The 26,786-nt window shown below is 46.7% G+C and overlaps 1 protein-coding gene across 1 annotated transcript in view; it reads right to left on the reverse strand.

The window, feature by feature from the left end:
* Positions 1 to 2,450: 2,450 nt before the first annotated feature.
* LOC119957048 (complement C3-like) overlaps positions 2,451 to 26,786 on the reverse strand; it is a 166,552-nt gene continuing 142,216 nt past the window's right edge. The window contains exons 35-41 of the mRNA XM_038784654.1: positions 24,410 to 24,499; positions 23,376 to 23,481; positions 22,758 to 22,847; positions 20,626 to 20,712; positions 18,218 to 18,301; positions 12,043 to 12,178; positions 2,451 to 2,908 (exon numbers count right to left, since the gene is read on the reverse strand). Coding sequence (XP_038640582.1) covers positions 2,767 to 2,908; positions 12,043 to 12,178; positions 18,218 to 18,301; positions 20,626 to 20,712; positions 22,758 to 22,847; positions 23,376 to 23,481; positions 24,410 to 24,499 — 735 coding nt within the window. The 3' untranslated portion in view covers positions 2,451 to 2,766. The remainder of the gene's footprint in view (positions 2,909 to 12,042; positions 12,179 to 18,217; positions 18,302 to 20,625; positions 20,713 to 22,757; positions 22,848 to 23,375; positions 23,482 to 24,409; positions 24,500 to 26,786) is intronic.

Genomic DNA, 26,786 nt, shown 5'->3' on the forward strand with positions numbered 1-26,786 from the left:
CAGGTTGTTCTCAAAGAAGCTGCAGCGTCAGGCTTCTAGTTGTATAAACGTCCTCTGGGCCGACCATGGCAAACTCTAACAGGAAGAGATCCTAAGAGTGGTGGGCAGAAAAAGCAGGCGCAAGGTTTTCTTGGTGCATCAATATTTGTTGAACAACTCCTGGTGCCATGAAAAGTAAGCCATTGGATGTCCAATATCCTCATACAAGCAACATTTGTGCCACACAAAGACCATCTCCAAAGAGAGAATCAAACAATTGCCCCTTGACACTCAATGGCATTACCATCATTGAATATCACATTATCAACATCTTGGGGGTTGCCACTGAACTGGACTAGCCATAAAGTGCTGTCGCTGCAAGAACACATCTCCTGTGCACAAGTAACTCATCTCCTGACTCCCCAAAGCCTTTCCACCATGCTACAAGTCATGAGTGTGATGTAATAATCCCCACTTGCCCGGATAGTTGTAGATCTAAAACACTTAAGAAGCTCAACATCACCCAGGACAAAGTATCCACTTGATTAGCACCCCTTCCAAAGCATTCACTCCCTCCAGCAATGACGCACAGTAGCAGTGTGTACCATTTACAAGATGCACTGCAGGAATTCACTAAGGCTCCTGAGGCAGCACCTTCAACAGCCACGACCATCTAGGACAAGGGCATCAGATACATGGAAACCTGAAAGATCCCCTCCAAGCCACTCACCATCCTGACCTGGAAATATATCGCCATTCCTTCACCGCTGCTGGATCAATATCCTGGAACTCTCTCCCTAATTGCCTACACCACATAGACAGCAGTAGTTCAAGAAGGCAGCTCATCACCACCTTCTCAAGGGCAATTAGGGATGAGCAGCAAATGCTGCCCTAGCCAGCGAAGCCCACATCCTGTAAAAAAAATGAAGACTCCTCCTCCTAGTCATGAATTGCTGCTGGGAAACAAGTTACTAAATTTCCCTCCCCATTTATCAACAAGCTGCCCATCAGCACCCCAGTGTACATTTAAATGAGGTCCGACATGTAAAATATTTTGTGCAATTTTTAACATACCGAAGTCCATTTTTCCAGTGAATGCAAATGAGAATACATTCATATAGCCCCAGAAACTTTGGGCTGGATTCTCCATTTCTGAGACTAAGTGTTGATGTCAACGGAGAGTCCGTGGACTTTCACTTCAGATATATTGGCACCACACATGGACCGATTCCATTACCGTTAAGGGGTTAGCAATGGTGCTGCATGGAACACAATCGAATCCAATGAGAAATGGTGCGGGATTCGCTGGGTCCGTGATTGCCACTCGGGACGCTGATGAGCTGCAGCCGCACATACACATTACACTCCCCACACACACTTATCACAGCCAAAAAGATGGCACTGGTTTTGCTGGAGTGCGCCCACACAGCTGATGGGTCATCTGGGACTAGAGGGCACCTCAGGGGGTGCCCTGTGTGGTGAACCACTGTATATCTGTATTTGGGGATATAAGGTAGGACCTGTACTACAGGTTCTCCGGTAGCCCCTGCCGGCTGGTTCCACCCAGTAGGAGGAGTATAAATATGTGTGTCCTCCATTCATCTGCCATTTCGCCAGCTGCAGCAGGAGGCCACGTATCTGACTGCAATAAAGCCACAGTTGTACCCAACCTTAGTCTTTGTGCAATTGATCGTGCATCACCCTGCGGGATACCTATCCTACTCATGGCACCAGGTTCAAAGTGGGCTGTTAGCGGTGAGCAGCTGCATGGCTGTCTTGCCGGCTGCGGCAATGGTTGCTCTGTGCCTGTCCACTCCAACCCCACAGCTCATCTCCTGGCCACCCCCCACTACATCCCCAGCCCCGGCAGAAGTGCCCCCCCCCCCCCCCCCACACACCAGCCAGCGGCACAACTGTCAGCAAACTATGGCGATGTTGAGGCACCTTCTGAACCTCTCGCTCTCTCTCCCGTAGCAGCCGTCACACCGCTTTCATGATTTTTAAAAGCACAAGTGAACCGCGCCATCGGGAACTCGGCCCATCGGTGGAGAATCATGGAACCCTGGAGAATACTGGATCGGGCCCTCTAATGATACCAAACAGTGTCTAATGTACGTGCGGAGTGAAATGCATTGATGCTATTTTCCAGGTGATGGAGAATCACGATTTGGCGTCAAATCGGCACCTGCTGTGACTTTGGAGTCAGAAGTTATTCTCCGCCCAATCGCATTTGGCAATTTTGGCGTCGGCTAATGGAGAATCCCACTCCTTATGTCCATGTACGAAAGGTGAAAGGGGTAGGGGGGGATGCGTGGAAATAATTAGAAAATACAGAGAAGTGCAGGAAATATATCTGGTACATGTAAAAAGAATACAACGTGTTTGTGATTTGGTAATCGAAAGAAGTATCAGAAAAATAGTGCACATCCTGTATTGAGATTGGCTGGTACTAAAATTTCATACGAGTTAAACCAATTTTTGACATGTTTTTATTGATCGTATTCACATCACCATACAGAACATTATCATAAAGATGAGGTAAAGGAAATGCTGAGCAGATTGGTCAAAACATATATTTCTATGACTACCTTTGAAATTCAATATGTGTCCTTTATAGTCATTGCTATAACACATAAGAGCTACCTTTTACATCAGGGATTTAAATCAGGTTTTAAATCAGCAGTCGCTGTGTATTTTCTCGTCATTTGGTTTCTGATCAGAAAGCTTTATTTATTTAGATGACATGATTCAAATAATATTTTACCACCATCATTGAAGAAGCAAAAATTAAGTTCCACAGCCATTAACCATCAGGGCTTCGGAAAATTCCTCAAGGTCCTGACAGAGTTTCCTGTTACGACGGTCTTGACAATCATCTCCTTTTGGCCAATTTTCAAGCCAGGTTCCACCTCCAATCTGATAGCTTATCCTGAAATTGAGACAGCCAATGAAAATGAGGAAGATATCACATAGGTACACTGATTATGAATACTGTCTAAATTGGAAAGAACTTATGATAGCTAGTGGCTGTTTCTATGTGATATTTGAATTACCATGTAAAAGGATATTAAGGCACTGGAGAAGGTACAAGGAAAAGGTTAGCAAGGATAATGTCAGAGATTAAGGACACAATTCAGTGATAAGAAAACGAAGTCCACTTTCGGTCATGTTTGACAGGATGTTTGTTGGAGGCTGTAGCACCAGGATTCACCCTGCTATTCACCGGCACTTTGCCGGGATATTTTCGAGGAGCTTCTCCCCGGCGAGCCTTTTTTCCTGCACTGGGTAGCTGATCTCGCAGCAGGACCGGCTCCTCTCGGATCGGGGCGCCATTTTGATAGGTGCCCCGATGTCTACATCCCCCTCCTCCCGCCTATGTTTTCTGGAACCGCCTCCCCCCTTCAACCCCGCAAAATTCTTGGCCCCTCAATCCTCCCCATCTCCTACCTCTCATGGGCAATGACCTGCAAGGTCTGACCCTGGCAGTGATAACCTGGTTAACTCTACTAGTTACTTCTTCAAAGAATTCTAATAGATTTGTCAAGCATGATTTCCCTTTTGGAAATCCATGCTGGCTTTGTCTGATTATACCACTGATTTTCAAATGCTGTGCTGTGAAACCCTTGATAATGGAGTCCAGCAACCTCCCTACTATCAACGTTAGGTTCACTGGGCTATAGTTCCCTGTTTTCTCCTTACCTCCCATTTGATTAGCAGTCAGAAATAGACCCATTCCAATCCGAACGAACCATTCCAGAGTCCAAAGAATTTTGGAAAATGACCGCCAATGAAGCTACTATTTATAGGGCCACTTCCTTATGGACTCTGGAATGAAGATTGTCAGGCTTCAGAGATTTATCTGCCTTCAATCCCATCAACTTCCCCAAAATCATTTCTCAACTAATACTAATTTCCTTCAGCTCCCCACTAAAACTTGTGTTACTTAGAACTTCCAGTACATTATTCATGTCGCACCAGTGGATTGAACTGTGGCTTCACAGCGCCATGGTCTCAGGTTCGCCCTGCTGAGTGACTGTCTGTGCGGAGTCTGTACGTTCTCCCGTGTCTGCATGGGTTTCGTCCGGGTGCTCCAGTTTCCTCCCACAGTCCAAAGATGTGCAGGTTAGGTGGATTGGCCATGCTAAATTGCCCTCAGTGTCCAAAAAGGTTAGGAGGGGTTATTGGATTACGAGGATAGGGTGGAAGTGAGGGCTTAAATGGGTCGGTGCAGACTCGATGGGCCAAATGGCCTCGTTCTGCACTGTATGTTCCATGTTCTTCCTTTATGAAGACAGAAGCAAAGTACAAATTTCGTTCTTCAGCCATTTCTTTGTTCCTTGTTGTGAATTCCTTTATTTCTGACTGTAAACATTTGTTTTTATCACTCTTTTGCTCTTTACATAACTATAGAAACTCTTACAGTCCCTGCTAGCTTATTTTCGTATTATATTTTCTCCTTCTTAATCAATTCCATGGACTGCCTTTGCTGAATTTTTAACTGTTCCCAATCCTCAGATCTAATGCCTTTTCTTGCTGATTTGTATGCCTCTTTGAATCTAATACTATCTCTAATTTCCCTCGGAAGCCATGGTTTGGCCTCAGTTCCTTTTCTACTCTTATGCTAAATAGGAATAAATAACTTTTGGAATTCACCTATTGGTTCATTGAATGCCTGCCATTGCCTGTCCACTGTCTTCCTTTCAGTAATGTTTCCCAGGCCATCAGAGCCAACTCATATCTCATACCATCAGAGCCTTTATTGAGATTCGGGATCATAGATGATCATAGAATTTACAGTGCAGAAGGAGGCCATTTGGCCCATCGAGTCTGCACTGGCTTTTGGAAAGAGCACCCTACCCAAGGTCAACACCTCCACCCTATTTCCAACCCAGTAACCCCACCCAACACTAAGGGCAATTTTGGACACTAAGGGCAATTTATCATGGCCAAACCACCTAACCTGCACATATTTGGACTGTGGGAGGAAACCAGAGCACCCGGAGGAAACCCAGGCACCACAGGGAGGATGTGCAGACTCCACACAGACAGTGACCCAGGCCGGAATTGAACCTGGGACCCTGGAGCTGTGAAGCAATTGTGCTATCCACAATGCTACCGTTCTGCCCTTGCTGTCCTGGTCTCAGAATCAATACCTCAATATCCACCTTGATAAATAACTCTATCATATTATGGTCACTCATCGCCGAGGGTTCTCTCACAACTAGATTGCCGACTAATCATTTCTCATTGCACAACAACCAGTTCAAGATGACCTGTTCCCTTTTTGGTTCCTCAACGCATTGGTCCTGAAAACCATCCCGTATGCACTCCAGAAATTCCTCCAATATTGTACTGTCATTAATCTGACTGACCGAATCTATGCGCAGATTAAAGTCACCCATTATCCCAGGTGTTCCTTTATCACATGCATCTCTGATTTCCTGTCTAATGCTATTTCCAACCTTACCACTGCAGTTAGGTATTCTGTATACCACCCCTATGAAAGTAACAGGAAGAAGAACCAATTGTTGAGGTCTTTAAGATTATGAAAAACTTTCATAGGGTGAAAAGGTAGAAGACTGTTCCACTTGTTGGTGAGTCCAAATTTAAGAAGCATAACTAAAGTATAGTCACAGGTATATTCAATAGGGAAGTCAAGAGATACCTCTTTACTTAGGGATTGGATTGGATTGGATTGGATGTTTATTGTCACGTGTACCGAGGTACAGTGAAAAGTATTTTTCTGCAAGCAGCTCAACAGATCATTAAGTACATGGGAAGAAAAGGAAATACATAATAGGGCAACACAAGATATACAATGTAACTACATAAGCATTGGCATTGGATGAAGCATACAGGGTGCAGTGTTAATGAGGTCAGTCCATAAGAGGGTCATTTAGGAGTCTGGTGACAGTGGGGAAGAAGCTGTTTTTGAGTCTGTTCATGCGTGTTCTCAGACATCTGTATCTCCTGCCCGATGGAAGAAGTTGGAAGAGCGAGTAAGCCGGGTGAGAGGGGTCTTTGCTTATGCTGCCCGCTTTCCCCAGGCAGCGGGAGTAGATGGAGAAGGATGGGAGGCAGGTTCGTGTGATGGACTGGGCGGTATTCACAGCTCTCTGAAGTTTCTTGCGATCCTGGGCCGAGCAGTTGCCATACCAGGCTGTGATGCAGCCCGATAGGATGCTTTCTATGGTGCATCTGTAAAAGTTGGTAAGGGTTAATGTGGACATGCCGAATTTCCTTAGTTTCCTGAGGAATTATAGGCACTGTTGTGCTTTCTTGGTGATAGCGTTGACCTGAGTGGACCAGGACAGATTTTTGGAGATGTGCACCCCTAGGAATTTTAAACTGCTAACCATCTCCACCTCGGCCCCGTTGATGCTGACAGGGGTGTGTACAGTACTTTGCTTCCTGAAGTCAATGACCAGCTCTTTAGTTTTGCTGGCAAAATGAAAATGAAATGAAAATCGCTTATTGTCACGAGTAGGCTTCAATGAAGTTAATGTGAAAAGCCCCTAGTCACCACATTCCGGCGCCTGTCCGGGGAGGCTGGTATGGGAATCGAACCGTGCTGCTGGCCTGCTTGGTCTGCTTTAAAAGCTAGCGATTTAGCTGAGTGAGCTAAACCAGCCCCTAGGTTTTGGAGCTTTGATATGAGCTTGGCTGGGACTATGGCGTTGAAGGCGGAGCTGTAGTCAATAAATAGGAGTCTGATGTAGAACATAGAACACAGAACATAGAACATAACAGCGCAGTACAGGCCCTTCGACCCTCGATGTTGCGCCGACCTGTGAAACCCCTCTAAAGCCCATCTACACTATTCCCTTATCGTCCATGTCTAACCAATGACCATTTAAATGCGTTTAGTGTTGGCAAGTCCACTACTGTTGCAGGCAGGGCATTCCACGCCCTTACTACTCTCTGAGTAAAGAACCTACCTCTGACATCTGTCCTTTATCTATCTCCCCTCAATTTAAAGCTATGTCCCCTCGTGCTGGACATCACCATCCGAGGAAAAAGGCTCTCAATGTCCACCCTATCTAATCCTCTGATCATCTTATATGCCTCAATTAAGTCACCTCTTAACCTTCTTCTCTCTAACAAAAACAGCCTCAAGGGCCTCAGCCTTACCTCATAAGATCTTCCCTCCATACCAGGCAATATCCTTGTAAATCTCCTCTGTACCCTTTCCAATGCTTCCACATCCTTCCTATAATGCGGCGACCAGAACTGCACGCAATACTCCAAATGCGGCCGCACCAGAGTTTTGTACAACTGTAACATGACCTCATGGCTCCGAAACTCAATTCCTCTACCAATAAAAGCTAACACACCGCACGCCTTCCTAACAACCCTCTCAACCTGGGTGGCAACTTTCAGGGATCTATGTACATGGACACCGAGATCTCTCTGCTTATCCACACGACCAAGAATCTTACCATTAGCCCAGAACTCTGTCTTCCTGTTATTCCTTCCAAAATGAATCACCTCACGCTTTTCTGCATTAAATTCCATTTACCACCTCTCAGCCCAGCTCTGCAGCTTATCTATGTCCCTCTGTAACTTGTAACATCCTTCTGCACTGTCCACAACTCCACCGACTTTAGTGTCATCTGCAAATTTACTCACCCATCCTTCTACGCCCTCCTCCAGGTCATTTATAAAATTTACAAACAGCAGCGGCCCCAAAACAGATCCTTGTGGTACACCACTAGTAACTGGACACCAGTCTGAACATTTCCCATTAACCACCACCCTTTGTCTTCTATCAGCTAGCCAATTTCTGATCCAAACTGCTAAATCACCCTGAATCCCATGCCTCTGTATTTTCTGCAATAGCCTACCATGGGGAACCTTATCAAATGCCTTACGGAAATCCATATACACCACATCAACTGCTTTACCCTCATCCACCTGTTTCATCACCTTCTCGAAGAACTCAATAAGGTTTGTGAGGCTACCCTTCACAAAACCGTGTTGACTATCTCTAATCAAATTATTCCTTTCCAGATGATTATACATCCTATCTCTTATAAACCTTTCCAAGACATTTCCCACAACAGAAGTAAGGTCACTGGTCTATAGTTACCGGGGTTATCTCTACTCCCCTTCTTGAACAAGGGGACAACATTTGCTATCCTCCAGTCTTCTGGCACTATTCCTGTAGACAAAGATCAAAGCCAAAGGCTCAGCAATCTCCTCCCTAGCTTCCTAGAGAATCCTAGGATAAATCCCATCCGGCCCAGGGGACTTATCTATTTTAACACTTTCCAGAATCGCTAACACCACCTCCTTATGAACCTCAAGCCATTCTAGTCTAATAGCTTGTATCTCAGTATTCTCCTCGACAACATTGTCTTTTTCCTGTGTGAATACGGACGAAAAATACTCATTTAGCACCTCTCATCTCCTCGGACACAACGCACAACTTTCCACAACTGTCCTTGACTGGCCGTACTCTTACCCTAGTCATTCTTTTATTCCTGACATATCTACAGAAAGCTTTAGGGTTATCCTTGATCTCACCTGCCAAAGACTTCTCATGTCCTCTCTTGGCTCTTCTTAGCTCGCTCTTTAGAGCCTTCCTAGCTAACTGGTAACTCTCAAGCGGCCCAACTGAACCATCACGTCTCATCTTTACATAAGCCTCGTTCTTCCTCTTGACAAGTGTTTCAACTGCTTTAGTAAACCATGGTTCCCTCGCTCGACCACTTCCTCCCTGCCTAACAGGTACATACTTATCAAGGACACGCAGTAGCTGTTCCTTGAACATGCTCCACATTTCCATTGTCCCCATCCCCTGCAGTTTTCCTCTCCAGCCGATGCATCCTAAATCTTGCCTCATCGCATCATAATTGCCTTTCCCCCAGATATGACTCATGCCTCGCGGTATATACCTATCCCTTTCTATCACTAAAGTAAACGTAATCAAATTGTGGTCACTATCACCAAAGTGCTCACCTACCTCCAAATCTGACACCTGTCCTGGTTCATTACCCAGTACCAAATCCAATACGGCCTCGCCTCTCGTTGGCCTATCTACATAATGCGTCAGGAAACCATCCTGCACACATTGTAAAAAAACAGACCCATCTAAAGTACTCGAACTATCGTGTTTCCAGTCAATATTTGGAAAGTTAAAGTCCCCATAACAACTACCCTGTTACTTTCGCTCCTATCCAGAATCATCTTTGCAATCCTTTCCTCTACATATCTGGAACTTTTTGGAGGCCTATAGAAAACCCCTAACAGGGTGACCTCTCCTTTCCTGTTTCTAAACTCAGCCCATACTACTCATACAGCCCATAGTATTCGAATCATCAAATGTCCTCTCAGCCACCGTAATACTGTCCTTGACTAACAATGCCACACCTCCCCCTCTTTTACCACCTTCCCTGAGCTTACTGAAACATCTAAACCCCGGAACCTGCAACAACCATTCCTGTCCCTGCTCTATCCATGTCTCCAAAATGGCCACAACATCGAAGTCCCAGGTACCAACCCATGCCGCAAGCTCACCCACCTTATTCTGGATGCTCCTGGCATTGAAGTAGACGCACTTTAAACCACCTTCCTTCCTGCCGGTACACTCCTGCAACTTTGACACCTTACTCATGACCTCACTACTCTCAACTTCATGTGTACTGGAACTACAATTCAGGTTCCCAATCCCCTGCTGAACTAGTTTAAACCCTCCCGAAGAGCATTAGCAAACTTCTCCCCCTCTGGTCCAGATGTAGACCATCCCATTTGTAGAGGTCCCACCTACCCCAGAATGAGCCCCAATTGTCCAGGAATCTGAAACCCTCCCTCCTGCACCATCCCTGCAGCCACATGCAAACTTAATGGGCCGAATGGCCTCCTTCTGCACTGTAAATTCTATGATAATTTATGATAATCTATGACATGTTCAACTGCTCTTTCTCCCTATTCCTCGACTTGCTAGCACATGACACAGGTAACAACCCAGAGATAATAACTCTGTTTGTCCTAGATCTAAGTTTCTACCGTAGCTCCCTGAATTCCTGCCTTCCATCCCTATCCCTTTTCCTACCTAGGTCGTTGGTACCTATGTGGACCATTAAGGATGCCGAAAACACGATCCGAGACATCGCGGACCCTGGCACCTGGGAGGCAACACACCAATCACGAGTCTCTCTTGTTCCCACAGAATCTCCTATCTATCCCCCTAACTATGGAGTCTCCAATGACTAATGTTCTTCTCCTCTACCCGCTTCCCTTCTGAGCAACAGGGACAGATTCTGTGCCAGAGACCTGTACTCCATGGCTGACCCCTGGTAAGTCCCCCCCCCCCCCCCCCCCCCCCACTCCCAACAGTATCCAAAGCGGTATACCTGTTACTCAGGGAAACAACCACAGGGGATCCCTGTACTGACTGCTTCCCCCCAGCCCCTCTCACCATCACCCATCTGTCTTTATTCTTTGGCGTAACTACCTCCCTGAAGCTTCTATCTATGACCCCCTCTGCCTCCCGAATGATCCGAAGTTCATCCAGCTCCAGCTCCAGTTCCCTAACACGGTTTTTGAGGAGCTGGAGTTGGGTGCACTTCCCACAGATGAAATCAGCAGGGACACTGATGGTGTCCCTCACCTCAAACATTCTGCAGGAGGAGCATTGTACTGCCTTCCCTGACATCACCTCTAGATTAAAACAAGAAAAAGAAAGGAAGAGCTTACCTGATATTCCCTCAACCCCTTAGGTTAGAGGAGGTGGAAGGGTGGGGGACACTACAAGTGTAGTGTCTCGTGTTTAGCAACCGCCCGACTTATATACAGGTACTCACCTTCCTGACAGGCCCCTGCTCCTGCCGAAAATCCGGAGGCCACTCTCGCTGAAAGGCAAGCAAATTTAAAGGCACACACTCACCTTCCCGACATGCCCCTGCTCCTGCCGAAAATCCGGAGGCCACTCTCGCTGAATGGCAAGCAAATTTAAAGGCATGTACTCACCTTCATGTAAGAGTCCTTGTTTTCGAGATGCTCTAGGGATGAGTGTAGGGCCAGGGAAATGGCAGAAATGGAGTGTGAGAATGAGGAACTCCCTCCCACAGGGAGCAAATGATATGGCAAATGATAGCGATGCATTTAAACAGAAGCTGGAGATATGTGAAGGGGAAAAGAATAATAGATTGTGTTGAATCTCGATTTTGGTCTTTCCCGCTATTTAACTGACTGCACCAGGTGCAACATGGTGGTTAAATTGCTCCTATAGTTAATATTTTGTGTCCGTATGACTATTCTTCAGAGCTCCAAAGGGTTTTGGTACATCTTGAAAATAACTATATAAATGTAATTTGTTTCTAATTATTAATAATCGACTTACATAACTTTTCCCCTTATTTATCTGAAAGGGTGCCCACAATAGAGCAAGTGTGAGAACTATCCACTGCAACTCAAATATATCAGGATGTGCTGCGATAGAGGAAGTTGAAGATTTGAAGTCGATGGGAATATACAACAAAGCCGAGGACCGACAATGTGCGCAAGACCTGAAGATTATGGCTCAGATTTTGCAGTCCTGTTTAGCAGCAAGCACTGGGACATTCATCGCTGTTGTGCTGACCGCCTGGTACTTACTTTGTTACTTACATTCATTACACTCTCCCCCAGCTACACTCTACCACACCTGCACGACTATATCTGGAGGGATATGTGTTCAACTCATGACATCAAAGGAAGCAAAGTTTGTTGGAATAGAACTGCTTCATTAGGCCCCTCACCTCATTGTTGGAACCACACTGCAGCGGGAGAGAGGAAGTTTCCACTCCACCCAGTCAATGAAAAAGGTAAGATTACAACCTTAAAAAAGTCAGCAATTAAATCCTCCGTTGTGCAGCTCACCACAAGATCTGGTGCTGAATGTTTCACATTGTTCTTCAGACTGAACACTCTACTTTCCATCTCTCAAAGAATTATAGAAAGCCAGTTTCTTTAGAATACAATGTCACGATGCTACTAAACAGATTATCAGTAAAATGCCAATTGTGAGAAAATGCAGAAAATTATACAATGAGGAAAATTAGCTCTGAATTTACGGCTTACCTTTTATCGACAACCCACAAATCTGATCCCTGGCCCATTATTAAATAGTGCGTTTCCAAGTCCATGTTACGTGTTCCTTCACAGTTGGCACGAGTTATCAGTTCTCTAACTTGTTCTTCCACAATGTCATCGCTTCCTAAATACAAAATGCACAGTCGGAAGAAAAATTATTCTTACTGATCACCATTCAGTATTTCCAGATGCATTTGGTTCATGCGTTTGATTGGCAATTCAGATGTGGCTAATGGTATTTAGAATTATTAAATGAAAACTACTTACTGGATACTTGCCATTGAGTGAAAGAATCATAGAATGCTCACAGAGCAGAAGGAGACCATTCTCCCTGTTGTCTATGCCAGCTCCCCACAAGAGCAACTCATCTAGTCTAATTGCCCTGCCATTTTCCTGTAGCCGTACAATTTTTTCTCTTCATGTGATTGCTCATTTCTCTTTTCAAAACCATGATAAAATCAGCCTCCAGACTCTCAGACAGTGCATACAAGATCTTAAACACGGCGTAAAACAGCTTGTTCAGATGTAGTTGGTTCTTTTGCCATACACCTTGGGCCGGATTCTCCCCTACCCGGCGGGTCAGGAAATCCTCCGCACCTTCAGGGGCTAGGCCGGCGCCGGCACGGTTGGTGCCAACCAGCGCCGAAGGGCCTCTGCCAGCCTGCACAAGTTGGCGCATGCGCAGGAGCGCCACCGTGTGCTGGCGTCATCCCAGCACATGCGCGGGGGGATCTTCTCCGCGCCAACCATGGCGGAGGTTGACAGCAGCCGGTGCGGAGGGAAGGAGTGCTCCCACGGCACAGGCCTGCCCGAAGATCGGTGGGCCCCGATCGCGGGCCAGGCCACCATGGGGGCACTCCCGGCGCCAGATTCCCCCCCCCCCCGAGGACTCTGCAGGCCGCCTGTAGAGCCAGGTCCCGCCGGTACGGATCACATTTGATTTATGCCGGCGGGACCCGCCGAAAATGGGTGGTCGCTCGGCCCATGGCAGGCCGGAGAATTGGCGGGGGGGCCACTGCTAGCGGCTGCTGACCGGTGCAGTGCGATTCCCGCCCCTCTGCTGGGATCCGTGCCTCTGGCCGGGGGGGGGGGGGGGGGGGGGGGGGGGGCTGCCGCGAGGGCTGGGGAGACTGGTGTGGGTGGCCATGGGTGGCATGTGGGGTTGTGGATGGTGGGTCGGGTCCGGGCACGGCCGGCACCATGTCATACGGTGCGTCTGCTGCAGGTTGTCAGCCGTGTGCCTGTGCGGCCAGGGACCCAGCCAATCTCTGGCTGTTTTCAGCACGGGAGGTGGGAGTTTAACCCAGTGCCGCTCCTTGCCCCTCATGGTCCCAGAATCGGTGCGGGGTTGGCGCTGATTTTTTGAGCGTAGACCTCCCGCGAACTGTCTGTTCGAGCCGGCACTTAGCCGCTGGAGCAGAGAATCCAGCCCAGTTTGTCTTTATCTGGGCCCCTTGCGATTCTGAACACTATCAGTACTCCCCTAACCTTCTCTTTTCAAAGGGGAACAACACAACTTTTTATCTATATTTTTAAAAGTATTTTTATTCCAAGTTTTCAACTTTTTATGTTTCACACCAACAATAAACTCAACCAACACATTAAACCCCACAACTCCCCAAAGCCCCCCACCTCCCCTTCCACCAAATCATCCTTCACCTTCCCCACCAAGCTGTCATATGAGAGTACCTTTAAGAAATGGGTGTTTAAGAAATGTACCTTTAAGAAATGGGTGTTTATCAGTGATGTCAGAGTGTGGGTAGAGCTGGGCTGTCTGTCAGCTTTTTACCTTTGTTTTAGGCTGTTTGCTGCAGGGTATGTTTTAGTTTCGTTTTCAGAGCTGGATAGCTGCAGCCACAGCCAGAAGGGGTATTAGAATCTCTTTCTCTGCAATCTAAAATCTGTTAATCGATCCTTTAGTGATTTAAAACTAATAACTGCTCTCAGTAGTGACTTTAACCTGATGTGCATCTGTTAAAAGTTCTTTGTTAAAAGGACAGCTTAAGGATTACTTAGTGTTGTATTCTTTGGGGGTTGTATGTGAATTAATGGCTGCTAATAAGTTCATTGTATGTTTTAAAAAGGTTAACTTGAATTCATAGAATAAACATTGTTTGCGTTATAAAATACTTTTCCATTTCTGCTGTACCACACCTGTAGAGTGGGCCGTGTGCTCCCCATACCACAATCTATTAAAAATTGTGGGTCAGGTGAAATCCATGATACACTTTTGGGGTTCTCGAAACCCTGGCCCATAACAAGCTAGAGAAATTCAACTTCCAAAGACCTGCCCAGTCCCGGGCCACCTACAAATAAAAATACCCTGAATTCATATCATTCATGCGCACCCACGCCATTGGCTCCTTATACAGAAACTGCGCCTATGCCACAACCTTTAACTCAATCCCAAACTTCCCCCAACACCCCAATCAGATAACTCCACTCCACCTAATCAAATGCCTCCTCTGCATCTAATACCACCACCACCTCCAATTCCTCCAAGAGAAGCACAGTGGCACAAGTGGATAGCACTGTGGCTTCACAGCGCCAGGGTCTCAGGTTCGATTCCCCGCTGCGTCACTGTCTGTGCGGAGTCTGCACGTTCTCCCCGTGCCTGCGTGGGTTTCCTCCGGGTGCTCCAGTTTCCTCCCACAATCCAAAGACATGCAGGTGGATTGGCCTTGATAAATTGCCCTTCATGACTGTGTTATGGGGATAGGGTGGAAGTGAGAGCTTAAGTGGGTTGGTGGAGACTCGATGGGCCAAATGGCCTCCTTCTGTTCTATCTTCTCTTCCTTCTGTCGGAGAAAGCAGCACATTCAACAGCTGCCTCACATCCAACTTATAGAGTCCCCTATAAAACTCCTCAAACACCTTATTAACCTACTCCAGGGCCAACACTATCTCCCTTGCCGCAACTTGCCCGCAGAGCTGATCCGCCAACATAACAACCTGCCTGCTTTCCATAGTCATAGACAGCCCTCTTCATCCTCCTCAGTTGGCGTACCACTTTCCCCATGGACTGTAAGTCATACCTCACCTACAGATCCTTCCTCTTTGCCAGGATCCCCCACGGACCTCCCATCCACCTCTAAAATCTCTTCTATCACCATTGACGTTCTTTCCTCGCCTCTCTATCCACCTTAGCCTTAAACAAAATCACCTCCCCCCTCATCACTGCCTTCAGGGCCTCCCAGACCGATGGCGAGACATGCCCCATACAATTGAACCCCAGATACTCCTCAATTATCTTCCCCATCTTATCACACAATCTCCAGTCCGCCAACAACCCCACATCCATCCTCTGCACCAACCCCTTCTCCAATATCATGCCCATCCAAAGTAGAGCGTGATCTGAGATCACAATTGCCGAATACCCCCCACTCTTAACTTCAGCCAACAGCACCTTCCCCATCACCAAAACGCCAATCCTTGAAAACACCTTGTGCACCAGGGGAAAAAACGAATAACCTTGATCCCTCGGATGACAACATCCACGGGTCAACCCTCCCACATCTCCATCGTAAGCCCAGCCAATGCCTTCCGAGCCCCGCCCCCGATGGGGTCAGCGAGTGCGGCTGGAAACTGTCCTCCCTCGGCTCCAGCACTGCGTTCCAATCCCTCCCAAAAACAGCTCATGCATACCCAAATCCTGCACATGCAACCAGTGTTTTCCTGATGAACCCCACATCAGCCCAATTGGGGGCATAAATGCTTACCAACGCCACCAACCTCCCCTTCAATGCAACTGTTACCACCAATCTCATACCCAAGCCCTGATCCGCTTCCACCTTCTCCATCTGGAACCTCACCCGGTTGCCCATCAAAATCATCACCCCCCACCTCCCGCCCACCCCCCTCCCTTCCCCTCCGAAACCCACCAACTTCCGACCCCCCCCCTCCGACCCACCCCTTCCTCACGCCCCCCCTCCCCCCTCGCCGGGCGTTACTATCAAACCCTGAATGAAACACCTGGCTGACACATTCCTTCCTAAGCCTCATCTGATCCTTCACCCTCAGATTGGCATCTTGCAGCATCACCACATCAGACTTTGAGCCTTCAAATATGCAAAAGCTTCCGCTCTCTTCACCAGTTTCCCTAACCCCCTTACATTCCATATCACCATTCTGACTGTGGGTTTCTCATCCCCTCCTCCCCCCACCCCTCCTACCCACCATCAACATTACCCCAGGCCCACCCAGACACACCCCATCATTTTGTTACCGTCGACCCCGATTTCCCCCCGTTCCCAAAATTCCTCCATTCTCTTCCTCTTGCAAACACCTCACGCAGTATAGATTTCCTCCCTTCCCTCCCCCCCATCCCACTATTCACATCTGCCAGGTCCTTTGAAACCTGTTTGACCAGGTTCCAACGACAGCTGTCCCTCCCCTCACCACACTCCCGTTAATGGTCCCCTCTCCTCTAATGCCATTCCCCATGCCTCACCAACCTGCCCACATCTCACCAACCACCCTGACATCTCCATCCTTGCAAACTACCACCCTATTTTCCTTACCCAACCAAAGCACTCGAATGTATGGATGCCTCCCAAACCATGTCAATCGTTCCTCGCAAAGCATGGAAATTGCCCTCAAAGAAAATACGGAGAAATTACGGAGGCATGGGATTTAGGGTGATTTAGCAGTTTGGATCAGAAATTGGCTAGCTGGAAGAAGACAAAGGGTGGTGGTTGATGGAAAATGTTCAGACTGGAGTCCAGTTACTAGTGGTGTAACGCAAGGATCTGTTTTGGGGCCATTGCTGTTTGTCATTTTTATAAATGACCTGGAGGAGGGCGTAGAAGGATGGGTGACACTAAAGTCGGTGGAGTTGTGGACAGTGCAGAAGGATGTTACAAGTTACAGAGGGACATAGATAAGCTGCAGAGATGGGCTGACAGGTTGCAAATGGAGTTTAATGCAGAAAAGCGTGAGGTGATTCATTTTGGAAGGAATAACAGGAAGACAGAGTACTGGGCTAATGGTAAGATTCTTGGTCGTGTGGATGAGCAGAAAGATCTCGGTGTCCATGTACATAGATCCCTGAAAGTTGCCACCCAGGTTGAGAGGGTTGTTAAGAAGGCGTGTGGTGTGTTAGCTTTTATTGGTAGAGGAATTGAGTTTCGGAGCCATGAGGTCATGTTGCAGTTGTACAAAACTCTGGTGCGGCCGCATTTGGAGTATTGCGTACAGTTCTGGTCGCCGCATTATAGGAAGGATGTGGAAGCATTGGAAAGGGTGCAGAGATTTACCAGAATGTTGCCTGGTATGGAGGGAAGATCCTATGAGGGAAGGCTGAGGGACTTGAGGCTGTTTTCGTTAGAGAGAAAAAGGTTAAGAGGTGACTTAATTGAGGCATACAAGATGATCAGAGGATTAGATAGGGTGGACATTGAGAGCCTTTTTCCTCGGATGGTGATGTCCAGCACGAGGGGACATAGCTTTAAATTGAGGGGAGATAGATATAGGACAGATGTCAGAGGTAGATTCTTTACTCAGAGAGTAGTAAGGACGTGGAATGCGTTGCCTGCAGCAGTAGTGGACTCAACAACACTAAACGCATTCAAATGGTCATTGACTACGCATATGGACAATAAGGGAATAGTGTAGATGGGCTTTAGAGGGGTTTCACAGTTCGGCGCAACATCGAGGGCCGAAGGGCCTGTACAGCGCTGTTATGTTCTATGTTCTAAGTCACAAATGACATCTTTTATGGTTGCAGCAGTGATGAATTATCCCTCTCCAGCCTTCTTGACAAGTCTCCAGCCTTTGAGCCAGCTTCCCACACCATTTGTCCCTCCAACACCTTTCCACCACTGTCAGCTGAGTGTGATTATTACTTGGTCCTGTCTTATTTATCTAGTCATAGCTAGAGAATCGTCCATCAAATTTGTCTAATCGTTATCCTGTAAACCACTTTGGGAGGTTTCACTGAGCTAAAGGTGCTCTATAAATGTGAGTTGCTGTATGTCAACAGCTCCCATCCAATTTGCTATCTCAACAATTATGGTATAGATGCAGACTGTGGACTAAATGGTTTGATGGACCATACAGCGTTAATACTACCTAGGATTAGTGTTTTCTGTTAGATGTAATATTAATATGCATTAACATTATTTTTTTCTTTTTGGTCAGGTTCAAGAACATGAAGTTAACCTACCTTGTTTTATCACAGCCAGGATTTTCATTTCGTAGTACATGTAACTGTCTATAATTTTCTTCTTTTGGAATAATACTTTGTAAACTAAAAGGGATAAAATGGAGTTAAAAAGAAATGTGTTAAATGTTGTTGATTACTATCACTGTATAAGCTGAAGCTCTGCTCATAAATGTACAGCAGGGTCACAATACTTAACCCAAGGCTTCTCAACTCTTTGTCAGAACCTTTAGGGTCACGAGCACGCAGCTCCCACTGATTCTAGAAGGCTGCCAAGCACCTTAAAGTGTGTTTATCTTTTGGTGCTGGGTGTAGCCTAATTAACTGTTCTGTCGGTCCAATCACGAATCTGTCGGTATTTGCTTCATTTTTGTGTAGATAACCTGACTTTTCATCAAGTCCTGTCACTCTGCTCAACAACTGGACCTCTCCACCGTCCAACGACAAGAGTGAAATAATTTACCCACTCCGGCCCCACTTAATTTTATATCCCGAATTTTCAATCTGAGGGTCACAAGAAGTTGGCGGCATTAAAATTAGGGTCACAACAGGAAGGAAAGTGAAAATGCTGGAAAATCTCAGCAAGTCTGGCAGCATCTGTAGAGAGAGAAAAGAGCTAACGTTTCGAGTCCGATGACTCTTTGTCAAAGCTAACAGACAGAGAGAGTGGGAAATATTTATACTGTGGAGTAGGAATGAAAGATGAGTCATAGCCACAGAAACCCAGGGAAACCGGGTGTTAATGGCCACAGAAACCAAGGGGAAAGAGTGTTAATGGCAGCCCCCAGAGAGGACAAAAGATGTGAAAGGTACTTTCACTCCTTAGGTAACAGGCAGATTACTCTAAAGCATTTGGGGTAAATTACAAGTCAGACTGAGCTTTTGTTTAATTTGACATCTCACATCTGAGAGACATGTTTCAACACTATTCATTTATTATAATCCATGGATAAATGGCATCACTGTGAATAAGTTTACAAATATTTCCACCTGGGTTGCACACAGCAGCGTCCAGGAGATCAATCCTCATTTATTGGAGTCTCTCAGACAAGCAGGATGGATGGCAGCCCTAATTATACATTATCCATTTATGAGAGACTCCCATAAAAGAGGATTGATCTCCTGGACGCTGCTTTGGGAAAATTATATCTGAGGTGCAATTTCCCCACCTCGACGCGCCTGGCCTGGTGAATCATGGGAGGGGCCAAATCAGTCTTCGTGCTGGGTGGGAAACCTCGTGCAAATCACCCAACCCGCTGTGGCAACTCGGGGGGGGGGGGGGGGGGGGGGGGGGTAATCGGGCCATTAGAGCCCGCCAGGGTGGTCAGGGATAGGGTAGGGTGGTACTCTGGCACCAAGGTACCTTGGCATTGTTGGGGTGCCTGGTTGGCACTGAGCCGTTTTAAGGGACCGTGCAGCTGTCCAAAATCAGTGGGGGCTCCGTGGGTGGCCAGGGACAGGGCAGGGTAGTACCAAGGAATTATGTTGGCACCTTAGCACTGGCAGTGTCAATGTGTCAGGTTGGTACTGCCAAGGGTCGGGGCCTGGGGGGGGGGCCATGTCGATGAAGGGTGGGGGTGGGGAGAGGTTGCAGAAATGTTGGGGGGGGGGGGGGTGATGTGGGGGTCCTGAAAGAGGGGGGTGTAGTAATCAGGGCAGCCTCTCAAAATGGTGCCCTGATCTGTGAGGAGCCAGTCCTGCTGGCGAGCCCAGGTGTCCAGTGCCAGAAAGACTTTAAAGTGTGGCCATGATGGGGAAAACTCCCCACGGCCCAAAGAAACAGTAAAGTGCCGTTGAATAGCGGTCTCAATCTTGGCATTGCTGCCATCATGAAACACCCCGCCAAACGTGCCTGAAACCCAACTTTGACATTTTGGTGGTGAATCATGCCCCTGACTTTTAAATTCATAACATTTTGACTTCTAACATTAGCATGTGCCAAAGTGTAAGAGGTGAAACACTGTGACCATTCACCCATGCTGTTCGCAATTTCAGCTGTCCTGTGAGAGGCACAGATGAAATGTCAATTATTTCCCAATAAGGAGGAAAACATATTTCCTTTGAAACAAATGAGAACTGACATTTTCCAATAGTCAAACAAATGCAGAGATGCTGATATGCTTGGGTTGGGTGGGGTATCCCGAAGTGGTGAAAGAGAAAGAACGAGACTAACACTTCTGACTCGCAAGAAGTTTGACAAGAATCAGTAGCATTAGGTTTGAACGTTCCAAATCCTAAACATGTTTCCAATGATCTGACATTTCATTGACACAAATAATACGTATCAATCAACATTACAAATGATGATTATTACAGATACAATGATAAAATGGCATGGCCTGGATCATGCACTTTCAGGGATCAGTCAAATAGACTGATCAGATTTGCAAACAACTGAATGATGCATTTACCATAATCTATTTCAGGGTCACATGCTTTTTCCTCACGTTGATCGAAAGGGACATGTAGTTCAGGCATTTTAACTGTTATACAACTTCCTATACAGGCAAAAAGAAAAAAATACTTTATAAAATATCTGTCTTCAAGTTTTTCAGGTAGTTCATTAAAATGAAAGTGAAAGATTTTGAATGGTTAACTTTCTTCCCTCTTTATTTAATGAGCCGTCATTAACAGTAAAGTGCTCCTAACTGTGATACAAATAATTCACTTGGGTTTATCGGCTTGTTGCTTTCATTACAATTTCCAATTTTATTCTTCACCATCCAAATCATCTGAGAATGTCATAATCTTTCCTTCTTTGAAGGGTTTTTGTGTTTGCTGATTCAATATCTTATTGTTGTCTGACATTCCTCAAAACTTCCCTCTCATTTTATTTGATTATAAATTAAATGCTTCCATCCCTTCATCCTTGATAAAGTTGTTGTTGATACATTAAAACAAGAGAAGCAGCAGTAGAAATAGGCTGTACGGCCCTTTGAGTTGATTCTACCATTCAAAGAGATCATGGGCGGAATTCTCCGCTCCCCACGCGGCCTGGGAGAATCGCGGGTGGGCCCCCCGACATTTTTCACACCACCCCTGGCGCCCCTCGCGATTCCCCCCCCCCCCCCCCCCCCCCCCCCGCTCGCTGAATCGCCGCTCGCCGTTTTTTACGGCAAACGGCGATTCTCCGAGCCCGATGGGCCGAGAGGCCGGCCGTTCCCGACCGTTTCACGATGGCGGCATGCACACCTGGTCGGAGCCGTCGTGAAACAGGCGCCAGAAGCCCGTTTGGGGCTTCCGGGCACCCGATTTAGGAAAGAGCACCACGACTGTGCTCGGGAGGGGACAGGCCCGCGATCGGTCTCCACCGATCGTCGTGCCAGCGTCCAAATCGGACGCACTATTTCCCCTCCGTCGCCCTGCAAGATCAAGCCGCCACATCTTGCGGGGCGGCTGAGGGGAAAGACGGCACCGCGCATGCGCGGATACGTGCCGTCTGCGCGGGTTGGAGCCGGCCAACCTGTGCATGCGCGGCTGACGTCATATAGGCGCCAGCCGTGCGTCATACTTGGCGCGCGGCCTTGATGACCCGCTGAGAATCGGGTGCCGGGAGCGGGCTCGGAGGCTGTCGTGAAAGACGCCCTCTTTCACGGCGGCTTCCGCGATTCTCCGCACCTGCGGAGAATCGCGCCCCATGGTTGCCAAGTTGTATTTGTATAACTCGTAAATTCCTTTGTATTTAAAACCTATCGACCTCTTAAATGTACTCACTGTCGGAGCATCCACAATAATTCAAGAGAGAATTCCAACCTTAAGTGAAGAAATGTCATCTCATCGCAGCCCTAAATGGTTGACCCGTCATGCGGAGATTATGACTGTTATAGATTTGCTATGACCTCTTCTGGACTTCCCAAATATGGTGAACACCATCACAGCTTTTATCCTGTCAAGCACCTTAAATATTTCATGTTTCAGTCTCTTTCCCTCTAATTAGACCGTAAGACATTGGAGCAGAATGAGGCCACTCGGCCCATCGAGTCTGCTCCGCATTCAATCATGGCTGAAATGTTCTCATCCCCATTTCCCTGCCTTGATCCCATAACCCCTGATCCCCTTATTAATCAAGAACCTATCTATCCCTGCCTTAAAGACACTCAGTGATTTGGCCTCCACAGCCTTCAGCGGCAAAGAGTTCCACAGATTCACCACCCTCTGGCTGAAGCTATTTCTCCTCACCTCTGTTTTAGAGGATTGATCGTATGGTCTGAGATTGTGTCCTCTGGAAGAATATTGCAGATCATCTCTTTAGATTTTCTACCATCATTAAATGCATATTTAAACAAAATTCTTAAATTGATATGGATTCTCTGTGTTATTGAGCTGATTTAGGTCAAGTTTGCGTTGATAACAAGTCATAGACATTGGTATATGCAGATCAATTCATTTTTAAATTAATCAAACTTCATCCCATTGCACTATTGGAAATGTGCCACTACTTGATAGCTTCAACTTAAATTATATCCCAGCCATAATGCGCAGACAAATACTACAGTGCATCAAATAAAAAAATTCCCATATAAAACTTGTAATTGAATCCTACCTTCTGCACATCTGCAAACATCACCTTCACAGATTTTACTGAGCATACCACTGTTTGCATTGACATTGTAGAATTTAGTACAACTGTTCTCTGCATGTAGATAACAAAAATGACACGAATATAATGTGGATAGATTAATACAAGTTATACAAACAATTCTTTTTATTTAAATTTATTACAATTTATTAAAACACTGAAAACTGACTACCTAGAAAATGCAGTAACTTTTTAATTCAGGACAATTGAAAATCTTATAATATAATTTCTATCTGCCAAGCAATTGTATCAAAGTTCCCTAACAATCAATAGAAAAGAATGACCAAATTCAGATAAAGTATTCATGGCAATGAACACATTTAAGATACCTGACCTTGGTATCCTTCCCGTTTTGAGCAATTACCTAAGTTTATGTTGTCAGGTCAATAAATATTTAAAGTTTTCCAGCTGAACGTTGTTATAAAAAACTTTTAATTCCCATCATTTTCATAACCATCCCGTGTCAATCTCTTATTTCTCTCATGACATTCTTTCCAAGTAACTTAACCTTTTTCTTATGACCTTAGTCTCCACTCAAGAGATGTTAAACAAAGTCAGCATGATGGCCTTACAAGCATTCACCTGTATCGTAATATTCATAAACCTTGACAGAAGCTGGTTGGATAAGTCCAACTTTGAAGAACTGATGTACTTTAAATCCCAAGCAAGTGTCTTCTGTATGTGAAATCTGTTAGTAATTTAAAAGAGAAAATCAGAACTCAATCAATTAAAGATGAGCCAAAAGGATTAATCTACACATGTGAAGACAGTAGAACAGCACTATTGGGAATACAATTCACCTGATGATATTAAACAAAGGATTGTTTCAGAGATGCTAAAGAGAATTTAAACTTCACATAATGCAGGCATGATTGAAATGCGCAAGTAAACACCATTGAGAAATAATTATTAATGCAGTGTAAACGAAGTTCCAATCTCTAAAAATACTTTTTAAATTCTGAAACCTATATTCGAATTCTCACTATGGTGGCGAGGGTTCCTAGCTTAGCAGAATGGCACCAATAGACTTTATATTATGCCAAAATGGCTGCTAAGGTTTATTACATACTAGGTGAGCTGTGATGGAGAGATTAAGGAAAAGTTGTGCTGAGTGACGGGAATTGGGAAGTTGGCATGGATTATCAAGGTACATGGCGGTAGAGGGGCACAGGTCATCTTGGGAATATGAGGGGGCATTGGGGTGAGTAGAAAGGCACAGGAAGCCATGGGAGCATAAAGGGCCATAGGGGAAGGTGGAGGGCATGAGATGCATGATTGTCATGGGGAGCGTGTGCTGGGTGAGGGTTGGACAAATCTTGTATACTTTCATTTTTTTTAAACTTTGGGCACAGTGCCAGAGCCCTGAGATAGGCCTTTCGCCTAGTGTCTCCTCCATACGCTGCAGCCTCCTCATTTCTAGCAGGTCATCCACCAGCCCCCTGGCCTGAAAATTCCTACCTCCAGAGAGGGTATGGAGACAGTCTGGGCAGACATTTTTAAAGGCCAGATTCACAAAGCTAGGAATTCTCCCATCTCTGCTTGCCAGACCCAGGAGCGAAAACCTGCCACGGTCTTTCTTCAATCTTATAATACTCAAAATATAGTTTGTCTCTTACCGAATCCAAATAAAGGATCAGTGACCCTTGGGTTGATAATTTCTTGTCTAGTTCATATCTTGATATGTAACCGTCCACTTCGTTGTTCAGCTGGAAATAAATCGGGCTAAATGTTATCAAGTTATGGTTTGTTCATACATACACAAGAGGATATATGATTACACATAATTTGGTCAGATGGTTTCAGACAGGTGCAGAAGCTCAGCACCAAGCCTGAAATCTCAAACCAATTGCAGATTCATTCACACCGGCAGAATTTGGTTTGCACAATATTAGCTGGGAGGATTGCTGAAAGGAACACCAGTCTGAACTAAAGGAGTGAGAGGAATGATGAAAGCAGTAAGAACTGGGGTTCGATGACAGCGTGGATTGAGGGGTGGGGAGGGGGAAGCTAATGAAAAGAAGAACACCTGTGTGAAGTGAAAGTGAGGGGAAAACAGCACCAACACTGGCCGGGATTTCCCGAAAACCCGGCCAAGTGTTGACACCAGCGCCAAAACTGACGCGAGCGATGCCGGCGTCAACGGACCTCCAGTCCCAGTGATTCTCCCCTTCCTCGGGGGTTAGAACGGCTCTGGAGTGCCGTGCGCTGCTCCGGTGCCAAAAGCCGGTCCTACATGGCTGGCGCGGGTCCTCACATGCGAGCCATGGCCGTCTCCGCTCCGGCCCATGGGCAACATGGCAGAGCCCTACAGGGTCCCGGCGCAGAGTAACATAGGGCCGCCCCCCCCCCCCCCCCCCGGAATTAGGGCGCCCGCGAATCGGTTGTCCCCAATGCGGGCCTGGCCACCGTGGAGGCCCCCCTGGAGTCGGCTCCTCCCGCACCCCCCCCAGCCAGAACGCCGAGATGCCGTCGGCTAGGACCATACGCGAATGACCTTGGTGGGACTCGGCAAGCACTCGGCCCGTCGAGCGCGCAGAATTGCCGCGGGGGCCGCTTTCAACGGCCCCAACCAGCACCGTGGCAACTGCACCGGCAAAATTGCCGCCGATTCTCCAGGCGCTAAAGAATCGCCAGCTCGGCGTCGGATGCGGTGTGGTGGGATTTGCGCCGCCGCCGCCCCCCCCCCCCTCCCCTCTCCCCTCCCCCCCCCCCCCTCCCCCCCCACCGGCAATTTTCCGACCTGGTGTGGGCTCGGAGAATCACACCATGCTCTAGAGCATAGAACATAGAACAGTACAGCACAGAACAGGCCCTTCGGCCCTCAATGTTGTGCCGAGCCATGATCACCCTACTCAAACCCAAGTATCCACCCTATACCCGTAACCCAACAACTCGGGCCCACCCGTAACCTTAACCTTACTTTTATTAGGACACTACGGGCAATTTAGCATGGCCAATCCACCTAACCCGCACATCTTTGGACTGTGGGAGGAAACCGGAGCACCCGGAGGAAACCCACGCACACAGGGGGAGGACGTGCAGACTCCACACAGACAGTGACCCAGCCGGGAATAGAACCTGGGACCCTGGAGCTGTGAAGCATTTATGCTAACCACCATGCTACCCTGCTGCCTCTCTGAGGGCAATTGAGAGAATAACAATATTTACATTTCTTATGTATTTCACATTCAATTATATTCTGAATCACATGAATACTTCTTCTAACGAGACTGGATTAGTGGTCAGTTCTTTGCCAGGAAATTGCTTATTTCATTTTTATTATTCACTTATCCAATGAGGCAGGGTCTCCTACCTCTAGAGAGGGCATAAAAATTCTTCTGGTCGGTGACCTCCAACGGAATAGTCAAACTGGGTTCAGTCATAAATGAAAATGGTTTCCCTGTTGTACACTGGCTGCCACATTCAAATGTACAGTCCTACAACAACCAACACCATTCTTATCTGCCAACATTTTTGTGTGCTCTGGTAATTAAGGGATTTTTAAAAAATTCATCCGAGGGATATGGGAATTGGTGTGAGGAGTCAGATTTGAAGTAGAAGTTCAACCATTAACTTATTGAATGGCTGGACAGGCTTCAATGGCCCCCACTAGCCTTCCACTACCTGCCCAAAAATCTATTCAGCTCGTTTGAATCTTCTCAATGACTAAGCATCCCCAGTTGCATGGGTAGAGAATTCCAAATATCCACAAACATCAGAGTAAAGAAATGTCTTCTCATCTCAGTCATCTCAATAGCCAAACACTTATTCTGAGACTATGGAGGGGCAGAAGGAAAGTGGAGTTGAAACTATAGCAAGATCAACTATGATCTTCCTGAATGGCGGAGTAGGATCAATAGGTTGAATGTCCCTATGCTCCCTCATTTTCCAATTGAGGAAACAGCCTCACAGCATTTAGCCTGTCACGCCCTCGAAGAACTTTATACATTTCAATCAGATCGCTTCTCACTCTTCATTCTGCAGAGAAAATGG

Source organism: Scyliorhinus canicula, chromosome 25 (genome assembly GCF_902713615.1).
Source record: "Scyliorhinus canicula chromosome 25, sScyCan1.1, whole genome shotgun sequence".
Lineage (NCBI taxonomy): Eukaryota > Metazoa > Chordata > Chondrichthyes > Carcharhiniformes > Scyliorhinidae > Scyliorhinus > Scyliorhinus canicula.